General features: G+C 37.0%; 2 protein-coding genes and 1 pseudogene across 6 annotated transcripts; all 3 read left to right on the plus strand.

Moving 5' to 3' along the window:
* The first annotated feature begins 1,161 nt into the window (after positions 1–1,161).
* LOC125468943 (alpha-1,3-mannosyl-glycoprotein 2-beta-N-acetylglucosaminyltransferase-like) lies at positions 1,162–8,384 on the plus strand. Of its 5 annotated transcripts, none has more exons than XM_048565762.1 (13): positions 1,162–1,481; positions 2,306–2,482; positions 2,571–2,790; positions 4,876–5,005; positions 5,257–5,679; positions 5,777–5,838; positions 6,296–6,386; positions 6,489–6,582; positions 7,107–7,169; positions 7,277–7,315; positions 7,395–7,565; positions 7,789–7,917; positions 8,017–8,384. In XM_048565762.1, exons 5-12 carry the CDS (start codon positions 5,666–5,668, stop codon positions 7,903–7,905), a joined length of 651 nt encoding a protein of 216 aa, XP_048421719.1. In that variant the 5' UTR covers positions 1,162–1,481; positions 2,306–2,482; positions 2,571–2,790; positions 4,876–5,005; positions 5,257–5,665; the 3' UTR covers positions 7,906–7,917; positions 8,017–8,384. The 5 variants fall into 5 exon arrangements, with proteins under 5 accessions (XP_048421719.1, XP_048421730.1, XP_048421737.1 ...); XM_048565773.1 differs by having other exon boundaries at positions 5,257–5,633; XM_048565780.1 differs by having other exon boundaries at positions 5,257–5,615.
* Positions 8,385–9,254: 870 nt separating this feature from the next.
* On the plus strand, positions 9,255–10,229 carry LOC103926724 (ESF1 homolog). The gene has a single exon (XM_009335540.2). It carries the CDS (start codon positions 9,255–9,257, stop codon positions 10,227–10,229), a length of 975 nt encoding a protein of 324 aa, XP_009333815.2.
* Positions 10,230–11,906: 1,677 nt separating this feature from the next.
* LOC103933518 lies at positions 11,907–16,603 on the plus strand (annotated as a pseudogene).
* Positions 16,604–16,870: the final 267 nt, after the last annotated feature.

Below are 16,870 nucleotides of genomic sequence, written 5' to 3' on the forward strand. Positions count from 1 at the left end.
TAAACTAAGCAAAGACAGAGGTAGAAATTGGGAAGCAAGGGAGGGGAGAGTAGTTGCCGAGACTAGATCAGATTTAAGTTCTGCAATTGTATTATTTGACTTGACTTGACAACTTGCACAAAGTTAATGAAAATTTTATGGTGCTCCGAGTACGAAGCCTCCAAGAAAATATCCAAAGAGATGATGAAAAAATGAAATAAAATGAATAAGAAAGACAAATTAAGGGCACATCATCATCATCATTTCATATCCTTTATTTAAATAAATAAACAAGCACCAAACCCCACGCGGATTTTAAAATTTTGTTAAATGTGTAGGACATGTTAAATTTTATTTACATCTTTATGTTCAATAAGAAACAAATGATACGTGTCATAGAGTATATTAAGCCGTTTGTATAACAATACGAATAAAAATATCTTGTTTTCTACGTCCAACTTTTCACATTATTATTTCATACTTCACTCTTCTTTCTTCTTTGTTGCGAAAAAGATAATTTTCTTGTTCCCATGCATAGAATTTTTAGACATGGATCAAAACTAACATGCAATGTAGAACTACTTTTCACTTGCTTATGGATTGGGTTACACTCTTAAGCTTGAGAAAAGCATTACACGAGCTGAAAAAAACATAGTTAAGAAAAGAAAGAAGTTAGGTACTTTTCTTTCGTTACTGGTTGTGTACTTACTCAGAATACCAATTGAATGAAAATGTATTAAATTCATGAATTGTATGACAAGAAACAACAAATGCAAAGATTATTTTTCTTAAGAAATATAAATATAAATTATAATTTTCTTATGTAACTTTTATTAACAGTGGGACGTAAGGAACACTAACAATTTAAAATATACGTGGCGCGTGAGTCTTGCTGGACTTGCATTTGGAGCGAGTCCGGCTAGCATTCTCCCTTGGAATCGTCCTCCCAACAAGGCCATCATCAGATCCAATCATCAACCTTCATTTTTGGTTGAGCTCAATTTTCATCATTGACAACTAGTTGGGTAATACATAATGGGCCGGGCTCATTAGAGCCAGTGGCAGTTTTGAAATATCACAACAATACAGTACCATTTTTGTCACAAAGAATCAGAAGGAAAAATTGATTAACGACCATCGTTTTTTCCCTCAAACTATTGGCATCTCTTAGTGTCTCCGTCTGTCTTCTGATTATCCTCCTAATCGAAGAAGGGCAACCAAATCCTCGCTGTACGTCGACGTTTTCTAAGGCATCGAAATCTTGGTCCTCCGAATTCGTGGTTTTTTGACTCTTCTCGGCGCTCCTCTCGATTGATTCCAAGGTCTGATCTTCGGCGAATCACAATCCGACGGTAGCGATAGCGTCGGCGCAGAACCAATCGGCGAATGTGGATCTCTTCGATGCATATTCCGACGAACCAGTTTGGACCGGCTGGATTAGTGGCAATGAAGCCGTCGCTTTCTTCCAGGGCTCCGGTCTCCCCAAACATGTCCTTGCGCAGGTACTCTCTCTCTCTCTCTCTCTCTCTCTCTATGTATGTGCTTGTAGATATATGTATAATTGGATGAGTATTGTAGTGTGTATGAGTATATTTGTGTAATTATAGTGGTTGATCGGGATTTGATGCTGGTGGAAATGTGTTCCAAATCAATTGATTTTGAATTTGTAGTCTAATTGTAGTTGAAGTAGTTAATGCGAGCTCGGGATGTCGTAATTCTCTGATCTAAGCTGAGATTTTTATTTCGTGTTGGTATAATTATAAATGTGGAATTGATGTTAAAATGGTAGAAAATAAGTAGATGAAGGACATATACCACAGATAGTGAGGTTAAGCGAGTTATGTTATCAGTTCATTAATTTACTTCTGGTGTGTCCGTTCGACCTTATGTGGTAAGCAGACTTTAGAAATGTGTTATATGACCCAAGAATTGACCTAGGATTGGTTATTACATTACAATAATGTAGTTGTAATGTAACTGAACTGATGCATCTTTGCAAAACTTGTACTATCCCTATCCCGGAGTTGAAGTTGTTTATTCTTCGTCTTCTGGGTGGTGGATGATTGACAATGTTTAGTTTGTGGCATTTAGCTTGAATTCCTGAACATAGCAGGCTAGATCAAGCATATTTTTCGGTGAGATGCTTTGCCGCTGGATTGTCATTCTTTGCATGATATTTTTGTATTTTGATGTAAAAACTTACTTGATGCCAAAAATATTTTGTAGATATAAAATTTTATTTGTAATTGGGAGTATTTTTTTGCCGGCCAATTGACATACAGTCATCCATAAATACTATTCAATTGAGTCATGTCTGAATGTGCAGTCTAGATTGATAGAATTACTACCCATCATGCCACATGATCTTTGATGGAGCGGTTTTGGGAGGGACGCCCTCTTCCAGCAGTGCTACCAAGCAATGTTATGTTTGATTTGTCCAATATTTTTCAACCTGCAAATAATCACTCCAATGCTGGCAATGTAGCCTGGAGACCTGCTTCTGGTAGTCATCCATAAAACAATTCACTTTTATTTTTTGAAACCATGTCTTTCTTTGATGGAGAATAGTTTCTTATTTTGCACTTTAAAAGGCTTTCAACAACAGCTACCGATGCCCGGTCCTGGTGCTTGGCACATGGCAACCCAGCTGGAGGAAGGCCACCAAAGCCAGTTGCTCCTTCTCATGCTGAGGAAAATCAGCAGGAACCTAGAGTACCAGAATTGGAGAAACATCTTGTAAATCAATTGAGTACAAAGTAGGTTAACTCACTGAACTCAAAGTTCAAAGAAGCAACCGAAGCTGATAAAAAGGTACTTAGAACTTTTTTGTATCCCCAATTTTTTCAGCTTGAGAAGCAAAGTTATGTGTGCATGTTTCTTCCTGATAAGCGTCAAATCATAACAAATATCCCAAAGACTTGGAATTCTTGTGGTTGGGGGTTTTACTTTGTTCTTAATATCGCTCATTTCCGTGGAGAAGATTATGATCAAGTAGGGAGACTGTTCGGGTTTTGAAGCTCACGATCAGTTCTTTTATATTAGTAATCTTAATGATTGGCACTTCATATGTTTTTAGTGCATTGCAGTCATTATACTTTCTTTGTGATTGTGGGGGACAACTTAAACGAAGAGATTGCTTTTTGTTGAGGAGATTGGGTAGGCAATTAAAGCATTCCTTCTTATGCACCATAATGGTGATGAAATAAAGATCCAAATTTGGTTGAACGGGAACTGGGGCATGGGAAGAATTTACCTTGTGTATGAATTTATACCACTTTTTTAGAAGATAACTAGAAAATGAGCCTGTGCGGTGCTGTGGGTCTTAAAATGTCAATCCAAGTACGTAGAGTTGAAGAACTAACAATTGCAGCAACGTTGGGTTTTGCAGTGCCAAATTCGATTAAGTAATACTCCTGAAATTATACATGATTGGCATCTTACATCATATATACTAATTCTATTTACATCCTTGGTTTCATGAAAGGGAGTTGTTAATGATACTGTAAAAAAGTTATTGCATTGTCAGCTGAATACGTATTTAAAACAAAGCAAAGTGCAAAGACACAGTTTAGTAGTCCAATGAATTAAAAAAATCAGAAATGTGAGTTCTAATTGAATTCATTCACAAACAATTACTAAATTAATTTGAAAATTAAAATGGGTGTATCCACAAACTGACCATCCTAAATCTCCTGCTTAATTCTGTGAGCCACATTGTTTGATATCTGCAGTCCATTGTCATTCGGCTTGACACATGTTTGAGCAGGGGACTCCATGAAAGCTACAATGTACATAAAATGTAATTATTACTAATTATAAGTAATGTAATCAAACATACATAAAATGGTATGATCTAGTTTTATTCCTTTCCACAAAGCTCTCATGTTCGACTCTTTTGAAATGTTGAGTTCGATACAAATTATTAATGATAGAAATACTCCAGCATCCTTTGAGTTTAAGTAATACTACTTAAACATGTTAACACACCCATAAGCTGACTAATTCTAATTAGTATTTGATGCAATTTCAATATATTAATATGAAGAAGAACCAACAGAGTGAGTAAAAACAAATTCTTAGAAAAAGAATTAGCTAATTAACAAGTACTAATCAAACTGCAAAAGGAACATATGAGTTTTTCTGGCTTCAAAGTTCAAACATAGAACCAACAGAGTCAAAGGTCTTCATATGCATTATGAGAAAAAACTCGTTACGGTATCAGAAATCATAACTTAAAGCTAAACTAAAAAAAGTAAGAGACACACATTTGATGTTCTTTATGTCCATCTAAGAGATGGGCAAGTAAATTTTGTGAAGAAACACCTGCTGGTTTGTCCAACCTGAGAAGATATTAAGTTCTCATTGAAGATTCATTGTTTGAGTGGTTTATTTATTTAAGTGATTTCTATTTTTTTCAAGAAAATGATACCGCCATAAAAATAAAAATAAAAGAAATAGATAACAGCGCAATCGAATCATTTTTTTATGTCCTATACAGTCTGGTAGAAGGTGCCCGAGTCAAAACAAAATGGATATTTGCACACATGCTTGCTCTAAGGACACAACGATTTCCAACTTTAGTAGAATCACATCCAACTCTATCAATTACTTCTGAAATAGTAAAAAACCATGAAATTGTGCAGTCACTAAAGACCTAAATACTGAAATCGCAGAAGAAAAACAACCCAATTCATAAATTAATGAATGAAAGGAGTATAAAGTTCAATTATAAACTAAGAAGATTTCTCATAAGAAAATTTGTATACAATAATAATTTAGTCCTTCTCAGGCTTAAAAATACCATGTACTACACACATTAATGTAATCAATCGCTCAGATAATTTAGGAGGCGAAAACCAAAAGCTAATTTTTTTTCATTTCATGCCTTGAAAACAGATTCTTCAGTCTATACAGTCCAAAAGGATATAATACTACCTGAGGACCCTCAGATCACTTTGAAGTGTATCCCAAGTGTGAAGGCTGTCAGCGAAATTGAACTCCTTGGTTATGAGGAGGGCGATGAAATGTAATTGAAAGCTTACAGTGTACAAATCAATTATTCAGAAATATAATTGAAAGCTTACAGAGGAAGTTTCCAGTTTCTATATGATACAAATGCGAATTTCAAGATGCTGTTGGACTTGGTTAAAGATAAGAAATATGACATTACACACACTTGTCCACAACATTGTGCTTTGTAATGTAAAAACAATACTAAAATAATAAGAGCCTTGCCTGTTTGTCAGTCTTATTTATTGAACTTGCCACTCTCTTCAGCGCCGCACAGCCTTCAGCGCCGTGCAGCCTTCAGCTTCAACATTACATTGCATTGGGAGTTCTGGCAAAGATTGAAGCCACTTGCAGTTGACTATGTTGAGTTCAGACAACCGAGAAGCTTGTTTGATGCTTGCAGGTATGCTCCTAATCTTGGTTCCAGACAGATACATACGTTTCAATGAGGTTGAGCAAACGAGACCACCAGGGATTTCCAATATACCGCTGTCGCTGAGATCTAGTACTTCTAAAGAGGGAAAACGTTTAGAGCTGGAAGGCAATCTTTCAAGTTCCCGACAGGCTTTAAAGTTGAGACGTTTAAGTTTGGTTAAACGGTAGATACTTCTACCAACAACCTTGAGGTGCTTGCAGCCACTAAGGTCTAAAGTTTGAAGCCCAATTACATTTCGAAATGATGAATCTGAGGTCTTATGATTTGAATACATATTATATAAATGTTCTGGACTCCAGAAATTCTGACTTTTCCTCACTTTTTTTTATTTTGTATATTGAACTGTGGTAGGTCTATCATGGCTGTTTCCTCCTGGAATGACAATGGGCAAAAGCAGTTTGTGCATGATCCTAGTGAGTTCTCATTAATTTTTGCAAGTTAGTCTTCCTAAGATTGGAATCAAGCATAATGCAATATTTATTTTTTCAAGACCAATTACATTAATGTAATAATAAGATCACTATCCGACACCTCCTTTTTGTTGTCCTTCGTGACTGGATAGAGAAAATGTTTTTGTTTTTGTGGGAGAACCGATGCTTATTTAAGCACGGTCGTTCAGGTTCCTGGCTCATGTAGGTTCGTAACATATTGCTCCTATTTTTAAGGATTGACAATGATCTTTGCATCTTGGTCTTCTGCTACATTATCTAACCTTATCAGTTAACACATTACATTACTATCATCTTACCAACAAGTGCATGCATCCTCAGTATTTTCCGCCGATGTTTGGGCACAAGACATTGACAGCTATCAGAAATAGAAACTCAGAGCCACTATGCTTTCTGATCTGCTATCTGATTCACTGTGCAGAAATACTTTATAGATCGGATTTCTTTCCTGGACTCGGGTGGATGCTGGCTAGATCTACATGGGATGAGCTATCACCAAAATGGCCAAAGGCATATCCTTGTTGCTGAAATGAGTTTTATGTTGATTTACACTTCTCTATGCTTTTAGAATTTAGATCCATATCCTCTAAATGTTTTCTTTCACAATGCTTCACTTACTGGGATGACTGGTTGAGGTTAAAAGAAAATCATAAGGGTCGACAATTTATACGGCCAGAAGTGTGCAGAACATATAATTTTGGAGAACACGTATGTATTCTTACTTTTTCTTGTTCATTGCTTCCCAACCTCAAGCGTTATATAGTGCATGCAGTCATGTATTTATTTTTGTATAAATTCAGTGATTTAGTGTATTGATTTCTGCACTGATTTTATTTAATATATCTCCCGGAAGTCAGGAAATCTTATCTTAAAGTGGTTCTTTGTTCCTTGAAACTGCAAACATTGTCAGGAGAATAAATTTCATAAAATTCTGAGTTATCTTAAAGTGGTCCTTTGTTTCTTGAAAATGCAAACAGTGTTAGAGGAACGATTTTAATAAAGTTCTGAGTTAAAGTGGTTCTTTGTTTCTCCTCCCATCTTTATATTGCCGTATAATTTCTTTTAAGTAATCCCTATATAGTTGTTTTGCATTCTGATTAACTTAATCTAAGTGATTGTCAAATGTCAAGCGCAATGGCTTGAGAATGTAATAGTGCTAGTCTCTTCCCCCTCCCTTGTAGGATTGTGAAATTTGTCATGCTTCAATTCTCATGTCTTGTAATTTTATGCAGGGTTCTAGTCTGGGACAGTTTTTCAAACAATATCTTGAGCCAATCAAGCTAAATGATGTCCTGGTAATTACTAATCTCTCTTCTGTATCATTCCATCTAATCTAAGTTTGTACTTATCGTTATTCAACATTTTCATATTGAATTACTCTTTTCTACCTTTTGCTTCTAAGGTTGACTGGAAATCAATGAATTTGAGCTACCTGATGGAGGTAATGGATGCTTTAATACTTTGGTCAGAATGCTCTTTCTTTTCATGTATAATCAATACATTTTTCAACCCGTTTGCAGGACAAGTATATAAAGCACTTTGCTGACATTGTGCAAAAAGCTAAACCTATTCGTGGATCTGATCTTGTACTAAAGGCACGCAACATTGGTAGTGATGTTCGCATACAGTACAATGACCAGCCAGACTTCGAATACATTGCTGGCCAGTTCGGTATTTTCGAAGAATGGAAGGTGAATTTTCTTTTTTATTGTACAACTTTCCTCCAATTATCATTGACATTAGGAATAACGCATTTGATTTTATGAGACTGCAGAATCTTCGATGCGATAAGTCCTGTCGTCCATTAAGTATGCAAGTAGCTCTGGAAATAAGATGCTCTAAGTGCCTGGCTTTAAACCCAGTTGTTAAATTATTAATCTGGAGTTGTTTGTTTGTGTTTCCTTCGTTTTTCAGGATGGTGTGCCACGGACAGCATATAAAGGAATAGTTGTTTTCCGGTACCATATCCCACAACGTATATTCCTTATTGGTCCAGATTCTCTCAAGCAGCTCAGAGTTAATGATTCTTGAAGCAAGGTTGAGGTTAGTATGGTTCAACTTGCCGCTATTTCTCTGCTCAAAGTTCTGAAGTTTCACAAATTAATAGTATCTGAGATTTTTCTTCTCTTGGTTACCGGACAGAGTTCACAAGGAGAAAACATTGTTTCCAGAGTTCAAGATTTTGAGGACCATGCTCTTGAAGCACAAACGCAAACTCATACCAAAATCGATAACCAATGCTAACTAAACCTAGATGAGAGCCAGGTGCGTTTTTCGTGATTTGAGTTCTGCAGCCGGCCATGTCTTCAGTCTTCTGTAATTTGAGTTTTTTTTCGGAAACTTTACCGAGTCACCACATTCAACATGTAGCAGTCTCCATATTCAGTTTGCCCTTAATAGATACCATTCCCTTCTGAAAGTGTATTGTAATCCTAATTCTTGAGATGTATGATATTTTGACAAAATGTACTCATATAGTAGCATACAGAAGTCCAAAATATTACTTTTTATTTCTTTGTTAAAATTATTATTTATTTTATTTTAACAGACTTGTGGACTAATAGAAAAAGTGTCATGACCTACTTTTGTTAATTTACTAAATTTGTAAAAGAAAAAGAAAAAGACCATTTCGTACTCAATTTTTGTTAGGACAAATAATATTTTACATTAAGAGAGAAGGAGGGTTTGAAATTGGAACGCAATGCCCTAATCACGAGGGCTTCACCACTTATCCAAATATATTTTAACCGAGTAAAAATATTGTCTATTCCATTAAAAAACATTTTTTGGTCAAAATGGTTTTTGAGATGGGCATAACTCTTTATTTTTGTCCCTAAGTATGTCTGCCCTCAATGAAAAATTTTCGTAAAATAAGGACCAAAATGACAAAAAAAAAAAAAAATCGTCAATTTATGTCATTTGATCCTTATTTAACGAAGATTTATTACACAAGGATTAAAATGATTGACAGTGGACAAACTCAGAGACCACTTCTAATGATCTCAAATCTTAAAAACTAAAGTGAAGAATTATGTCATTCTCAGGAATCATCTTGGCTAAAAAAACCTTAAAAATAAATTGAATTTAAGAAAAATAAACAAATAAGATGTCTCTGTTTACGTACTCTCCTGTTTCTTAGGACATCAGTTTCCCAATCCTATTGGGATTAGGAAAAAATCCTAAACCGCCGTAAAATGAAAGCACCGCCAATCCCAAACCTCAACTATAAATAGAGACTTTTCCCTTCCATTAATTACATTACAAGCTACAATTTCCAGTTCATTCGCTTTCCGCATTCGATCACTCTGTCAAGTAGTAGTTGCTTAGAAAGCAAGTTAGGGTTTCCAAGTTAGAATTCTACGACTTTGGAATCGGAAGAGATGGCTGCTCTAGTTACGCGTCCTGCCAAGACGGGGCAATTCGACTTCCTTCAACTCAGGCAGCAACTGAAAGATCGCATTCGCATGAAGAAATCAGGAGGCTCTGCTGCTGCTCAAGGCTGCTCGGTTAATAGTACTACCGAAAACTTCGGATCCTTTTTTGGTCCCTCAGAGCGTGTCATGGCCAAGAGAGTGCACGAAGAGATGAAGGATTTTGTGCCGGAGTTGAAGAAGTTGGCGTCTAGGGTTCTGAATTCCGGTGACAAGGCTAAAAGCACCGCAAAGAGTCCTGCCCCCTTGAGCAAGGCATTGAAGTGTAAAATCATCAAGGAGTCCCGGGATTATTCCTTTTTGCAATCCGACAGTGCAGAAATTCCAAAGCCGTCTAAAGGAGAGCCTGAAGAAGTTGGCAAGAGCAAAACCTCCTCGGCAAAATCTGAATCCTCTTCAACAAAGCAATGCAGCACAAAACCAATGCCGAAACAAAAGAAATCCGTCTCGAAACATCCAATCAAATATCACGTGAAGGAGGAGCGTCCGGAGGCTGTGATTGGCAAAGCCTCCTTGGCAAAGTCAGAATCTTGTTCAACAAAGCAACGCTTGAAGCAAATGGAGCAATCTGTTGAGCTGAAACGCACAGCAAAACCGATACCAAAACCGAAACTATCCGTCTCAAAGAATCAGGTCAAAGACCGTGTCAAGGAGGAGCAATCACTTGATGTTTCTTCTGTGATCCAGGCGATATTTGGGCATAACCGCAAGCGCCCTAGGGCGGATGATGAGGATGATGATGGAGATGATCGTGCGATGGTGTCCAGTTTTGATGACATTCTGAAGGAAGAGAGGAAGAGTGCAAAAATCGCTAGGGAGGAAGATGAAAGAGAGCGGTTGCTGCTCGAACAAGAGGAGAAGCAAGAAGAAGGATTAAGAGCAACAAAGAAGCTGAAGATTAAGATCAAATTATCCAAAACATGATGTTGTTCCATTTAGATTTTGGAGATTGCATTTATTCAGATAATTGGATTTCAATTCCTTAATATCAAGTTCTTTTAAGGAAATTGATCTTAATGTAAGATTTTTAAGGAAATTATTGATAAGAGTAGAAGTTTCGAGTATTTTTATTTGTGTTTATTGGTTAATGATTCGGAAAAATCCTTAAATATCTGCCCTTCATCACTTTTTTTGGGTCATTTGTCCTTTGTGAAGTGAACTAGTTGCTTTTAGAACAAGTTAGGGTTTCAAAATTTGAAATTTAACTCTTCTTCGGATCGGAAAACATGGCTGCTGAAATTTTGTATCCTGCTGGCGTGGAGCAGTTCTTTCTCCAGCTGAGGCAGCAAATGAAAGAGAGCATTAGAGAACCTAACATGTAAAAATTAGGAGGCTCAGCTGCTGATCAGGGCTGCTATGGCAGTAACGATAACAAGAAATTTCCTTTCGACAACTTTGGATCCCACTTTGGCCCCTGGAAGCCTGTCATGTTGAAAAGATTGAATGAAGGGATGAAAGCTTTCATGCCGGAGATAAAGAGGGCGGCATCTAGCCCTTCAAATTTGGAGACTTGGTATTCCTCCTTGCTAGAAGTACTGGACCAAAAACCATTCTTGAACGATAATCAGGTTAAAAACAGTATGATTAAGGAAACATAAGGACGCAATCATAAGCGACATAGGCAGGATGATGACAGCAAGAACTGAGAAGGAGAGTGGCAACAATCAAGAAAACTCCATCTTCATCTTGTTCCAGCATTCCTTGTGCCACAAGCAATGTTGATGTTAAACAATTGGAAAAATGTGGAGGACTGTTTCGTCTTAGATTTCGACCCATCTGAGCCGCTGACTCCGCTATCCAAATTATCCGTGATTTCCGATGATATTTCTGTTGTTGGTGGTAGAGGGCGGGCTGCTTGTAGAGATTACCGCATTCAAGGCACCTCTGTGTGAAATTCCTTTTCAAAACAACGCCTCATGAATGCTACCGCCAAATGTGCTGCTGCTACGTTTTTGATTCACCCGCTCCGTGCGGGTTTTGGAAACCAACACGTTGTCATACTTCTGAGCACATTGGTGACTGGAAGCCCAGAAGGAGGTTGAGGAACAGCAAGTGACCCGGGGACGGCGCCGGCTAAGAAATGAACAAACTTGTTCATTAGGCCAAATACATTGCAGTTAATGGTGGTAAGGTGCAAGTAACTTTGTTTATACTTCTAATATGTATGACTTCGGAAGATGTAGTAGTAGTTACTACTGAATTTCTTTCTGATATATATGTCCAATCGAATTCGATTTGTTCAGTTGATCTTACTATAAGCTTTGTGTGTAACGAAACTATTGACGTAAGTTGTCTATTTATTTAAATATTTTTGTCTGTAAAAATAAGAGTTATTTTTGTTCATCTGATCGTTGGGAGCGAGTTGGTATGCTTTTTTATTGTTGAAAAATTGTGCATAAGAATCAAATTGAAAATCAAGAAGGCAAATTTGAAGGCAATGCCTGAGGACACAGTTATTTTTTTTTTTAACAGAAAAAAGTGTGCGTGTATATATATATATATTTATATACCAACCTATTACGACATGTCGTTCTAAGAGAATTGAAGTCGTCTCGCTCCTAAAACCCTAAACCCTCCTCTACACAGTCCCCTTCGGTTCCGTTCCCGCCGAGCTTTTAGCAGAAGCAGCCATGGCCTCAATCCTCTCCAAGAAGCAGAAGCAGAAGCAGAAGCAAAAAGCCACCAAGCTTTCCGACCTCAAAACCCTAGGGAACGAGCTCCTCTCCTCTCGGGCCCACATCAACAACCTCCCCAAGCTCCTCTCCTTCGTTTCCCCGGCCTCGCCGCCTCAGTACATCGTCGAGTCCCTCCTCTCTCTCCAGTCATTCTTCACCCCTCTCCTCCCCGACCTCCCTCCCTCCTCCTCCAAGCCCTCCGCCTCCGATGGCTCCCACGACGACCCCGACTTCATATACCGGACCTGGCCCCGCTCCAAGTTCGACGAGCTCGTTGAGGCCCTCGTCGAAGTCCTGCTTTCTACCCAATCTGATGAAACTCTCAAGGTCGCTTTTTGATTTTTTGAATGTCAGTTCTTTTCTCTTTTGTTTTTGTACAAGTATGATTTCAATTTTAGAATTCGATTCTCTGAATGTGATTAGGAGGTGGTGTTGGACACGATAATGGAATTTGTGAAGTTCGGAAATGGCGGAAAGGTTCACTCTGCAATGTACCATAGACTGCTTCGTAGTATTGTAAGTTGTATTGATTCTCCAAAAGCTTAGTTTGAGTTTTATTTTTCATATTTCTCTGTTGTAATTTCAATAGTAAGTTATAATTTTTTTGTTATCGCTGATAGGTTTACACTCGTCAGCAGTTGATTTGTTGTTAGACTTGCTCTCATCCGGTAAGATCACATTCCGTTAATTTTAGGAATTATGATATTTCTTAGGAACTTCTATTATTTGTTGGAACCTTTATTGTGGAAATTTGTGGTGCTGGCCACTTAAAAAGTGTCGTAATTGTTGCATCTATTTCTTGCAGTTATTTTACCTACATTAGCTTGGAAAAGCTTTCCAAAGTTCTGGATGCAAATGGGATTTCTGGTACTTTCTGCTGTGTTTCTTACAAAAACTTATGTTTTTCATCTTTTTGAGTGAGGGTAGTGGCGATGTTATAGTTAACTTAGTTGGTTTGTTGATTTGTATCTCCCTCTTAGGGGATAAAAATGTCAAGACAGACGGTAAAGATGGGGAGCATCCTATTGAAAGGTTAGTATAATGCTATCGCTTAGGAAATTTCTGTTCTCTTATTCTCTCATTGAACTTCTCTTGTTAAGAGATGTACATGACCCTAATATAGAATGTGTTGCCTTCTGTGATCTGATTGAGTCGGACATAATGGCAAGTGTTGAAGTTATTGTTACATTCTGCATATGCAGATTGTTGACAATATGTGTAGATGTTTTGGTTTCAGATCAAGATTTCTTGGAATTAAACATTTTACTTTTACGTTACTTGGATCTTTGTATGCCTCTATGTAATATTGGATTCTTCTTTGACTCAAAGTCCATTTTCATCTGTGCTATTCTTTTATTTTGTGATTGAGTCAATGAATTTATGTTTAGCATGCATACGTGTTGGATTCTTTAATATGTTGATGTGTTAACTTATTAGCTTTTGATGGCTAAAATTATTTACTTGCAGCATGGATCAATTAATTCACAAGATTCATTATTTGATATCACACATCCCCTCTCTGGAAAGCTCAGTTGATAAAACTGATCATGAGATCTGGAGTGGATCAGGTTAGTGTTCCCTGCCTTCTCACTCAGTAATTAAGCAGTTGAACTCATACTTTGCTTCCTTTTAATACTTTTTCTTTTGGTGGAGGACTTTGTTAATGATGATGGATAAGTTAATCACCTACCGAAACGGAAAATAGAGTATGCATCAGTTAGTCAATCCTTGCTATGGGCTCCAACATGATTATTGCCCAACATTCTTATTTAACTTAATGAAATGTAAAGATGCTATTTTCAGTTCATTTGACTGTATAAGTAGTGGAATGAGTGAGTAATACATGGATAATTATTTCCATAAACATTGGAAGGAAGTGTTATCTTTCTTTTCTTTTTTTGTATGTTTCCGTGATTAAATGATGGCATGAGAGAAAAGTTTCTTCAAGTCCTGACAATTTACTGCCATTTCTGCTTCAAGACGGTTCTTCTAATAGACTATTCTCATAGTTTCACCATACAAGTACACAGTGATGTATGTGAGTGAATGTGTGGTTTTCCTGTATGATTGCTTAGCATTTTTTTTTATTTTTTATTTTTTTTTACTTTTTTAGAGTATCTGCATGCCTTGTCTGAATTTCATACTAGTTAACATGGTGATAAGTGATAACTATGAGCACTAGTTTCTTCCCTGTTTCCTATTGTATTTCATCTTTTACTTTTGTGATCATTTGAGCTTTTAAGTTTTCTTCTTTTATCGATGAGATTTTTGTATAAAGGTGAATATGAAGACCTTTCTGGGAATCTGAAAGCAGATGGTAAACAGCACAAGACTGAGAAGCATAAGGATAAGGTAATCTAGATGTGTCAATTCAACTATCAAAATTAATTGTGTATTCCCTTCACTAAGTTCTCATCTATACTTTTCTTATGATATTAAAATTTTAGATTCCTAATGATTCACAATGTCTTCAGGTGTTGTCTGCAGCCAATATTGCCAAAAAGATGAAATTAAAATTTACCAAAGCATGGTTATCATTTCTAAGGTTACCACTTCCAGTTGATGTGTACAAGGAGGTAAGACTCATACGCGCTACTCCATTAGTTCTCTCCCCTTGTATCTGAAGCTCTTCACATCTCAACTCTAATTAGAATTATACTTGTTTTCTTTATCTGGAAAGCTGTTCTAGTATGTAGAGGCAGTATCTGCTTTATGGTACTGCACTTCTCATGCGCTTTGGTTTTGTGACTTCTGCCTCTTGAGCCTCTAGCAAAAAGACTAAATGTTATTTTCCTCTAGTTTGTCTGTTAAATACGTTTACCTTGCAGTGATAGTTTTCTGCTTTTATTCTCTACTATTTTCTGACCAGGCTGTGTTTTGATGCTCAGGTTCTTGCTACACTCCATAAGGCAGTCATTCCTTTTCTAGCTAACCCTGTCTTGTTATGGTAAATTTACTTCCGAAATGTGTTTTATTTATGTTTTCAGTTTGTCTTTTGTGACTTTGATTGTAGTTCATTTCTTGACAGCATGCTGTGACTTCTCTATAAAATCATATGACATCTCAAATATTTACAATGTGCAGCGACTTCTTAACTATATCGTATGACATTGGTGGTGTTATCAGCGTCATGGCTCTTAGCAGTCTTTTCATCCTCATGACGCAACATGGTTTAGAGTACCCCAACTTCTATGGGAAACTTTATGCATTACTGGTTCCCTCTATTTTTCTGGCAAAACATCCATCGAAGTTTTTTCAGGTAATACTAATCATTACTGCAGTAACAGTTGGTCTAAAGTTAAACTTCTATAACACAAGCCATATAGGACTAATTGGTTTTGAATATTCAGATTGAACGAATTGGTTAATTTACAATTGTTCTATTTGATTTGCAGCTTGTAGATGCTTGCTTAAAATCGCCACTTCTTCCTGCATATTTGGCTGCGGCTTTTGCCAAGAAATTGAGTAGGCTGTGAATTTCAGTTCCTCCGTCTGGAGCGTAAGTTATTATTGCGCTGGTTCATAATCTTCTACGGAGACATCCTTCAATCAATTGCTTGGTGAATCGGGTATGACAACAATCTTTAATTGTTTCTTTGTCAATGAATTTACCATCCTCTTGATCTGAATTAGTGAGTATTATATTTGTTTTTCTTGTTTCATTCATGTATATGAGGAGATTGATGTTTGTGCAGGGAGGTGGCGGTGAAACTGTGAAAGATGATCCAGAAGCAGAACAGAGGGTTGCTGATGGCGCGGATGGCACTGTAACTGGTTCGGCAGATAAGTCAATAAAAAAATCAGGCATTGATCCTTTTGATAATGAACAAACTGATTCTATGAAATCAAATGCCATGAGTAAGTATTTATTTCCCCCCAAATGTGATTACCTCATACCAAATCTTTTCAATTTTTCAGCTTCACTTATAAAATAACTTTTACTTGTTCATCTCTTTTTGAACAGGACGTTCACTGTGGGAGATTGATACCCTCCATCACTACTACTGCCCTGCTGTTTCAAGGTTCATGGTCGAGTCCTGATCATGTGTGATTATTGTATGGTCATTTATACCTTTTGACTTTTCCTGATATCTATTTCTTTGCTCTTAGGTTTGTTTTGTCACTCGAGAATAATTTGACAGTTAGAGCCAAAACTACTGAGATATCAGTTGGAGATTTTAGCTCAGGTTCATATGCGACAATATTTGGAGAGCAGGTTTGTTACCTTGTCTTGGAATTCCTCGAGTATATATTAGAATTTATGCATTCCTGAAATTTTTCGTTAAAAGTAAAAAAATATAGTGGAAACTGGTACTTGCATCCCAAGAAGTTAAGTTGTAGAAAGCTACTGTTGGTATGCCTTTGATGGTTTCATTCCGAGGCATGTTAGTTCACTGCATTGACTCTATATTGCAGGTGAGACGAAGAATAAAGTCGGCTCCACTAGCATACTACGAAGCAGCTCCGACCTCTCTGTTCTCAGACTCAGAGACTCAGTTTCTCGGTTGGACGTTCAAGTCTGAAGACAGTAAGCGAAAGAACGAAAGCGCTGATGAGAATGGGAAAATAGATAAAGAATGCGACGATAGTCTGGTAAAACGACAATGAATCAAGTGCTGTTAACCAAAATGTACTCTCTCAAGGCGGCAGGAAAATGCTCGTGAATTATAAGATTGATTTCAAGCTACAACGCAAGAGTTATAGGTCTAGATTTTCTTCACTTGAAAGGTGCAACAAATTTCGACCTATTTATTTGATTGACAAGTTATCCTTGTACATGTATTTTTCTTGATGTATCCGTTGTACCTTAAAATTCCACCAAATTTAATCATTTTTCATGGCACAGTTCATCCCTTTCTATTTTTGTTAAAACAAGTTTAGCAAATCTAA

This window comes from the organism of the source record quoted next, unplaced genomic scaffold, assembly GCF_019419815.1.
Source record: "Pyrus x bretschneideri cultivar Hongxiangsu unplaced genomic scaffold, Pyrus_bretschneideri_v1 Contig10, whole genome shotgun sequence".
Classification (NCBI taxonomy): domain Eukaryota; kingdom Viridiplantae; phylum Streptophyta; class Magnoliopsida; order Rosales; family Rosaceae; genus Pyrus; species Pyrus x bretschneideri.

Coding starts and splice junctions, on each gene's coding strand:
- LOC125468943 (XM_048565762.1), top strand. Junction 7,170..7,276: donor TCAAGCTAAATGATGTCCTG/GTAATTACTAAT, acceptor TTTGCTTCTAAG/GTTGACTGGAAATCAATGAA. Junction 7,316..7,394: donor ATTTGAGCTACCTGATGGAG/GTAATGGATGCT, acceptor ACCCGTTTGCAG/GACAAGTATATAAAGCACTT.
- LOC103926724 (XM_009335540.2), top strand. CDS start 9,255: ATGGCTGCTCTAGTTACGCGTCCTGCCAAGACGGGGCAATTCGACTTC.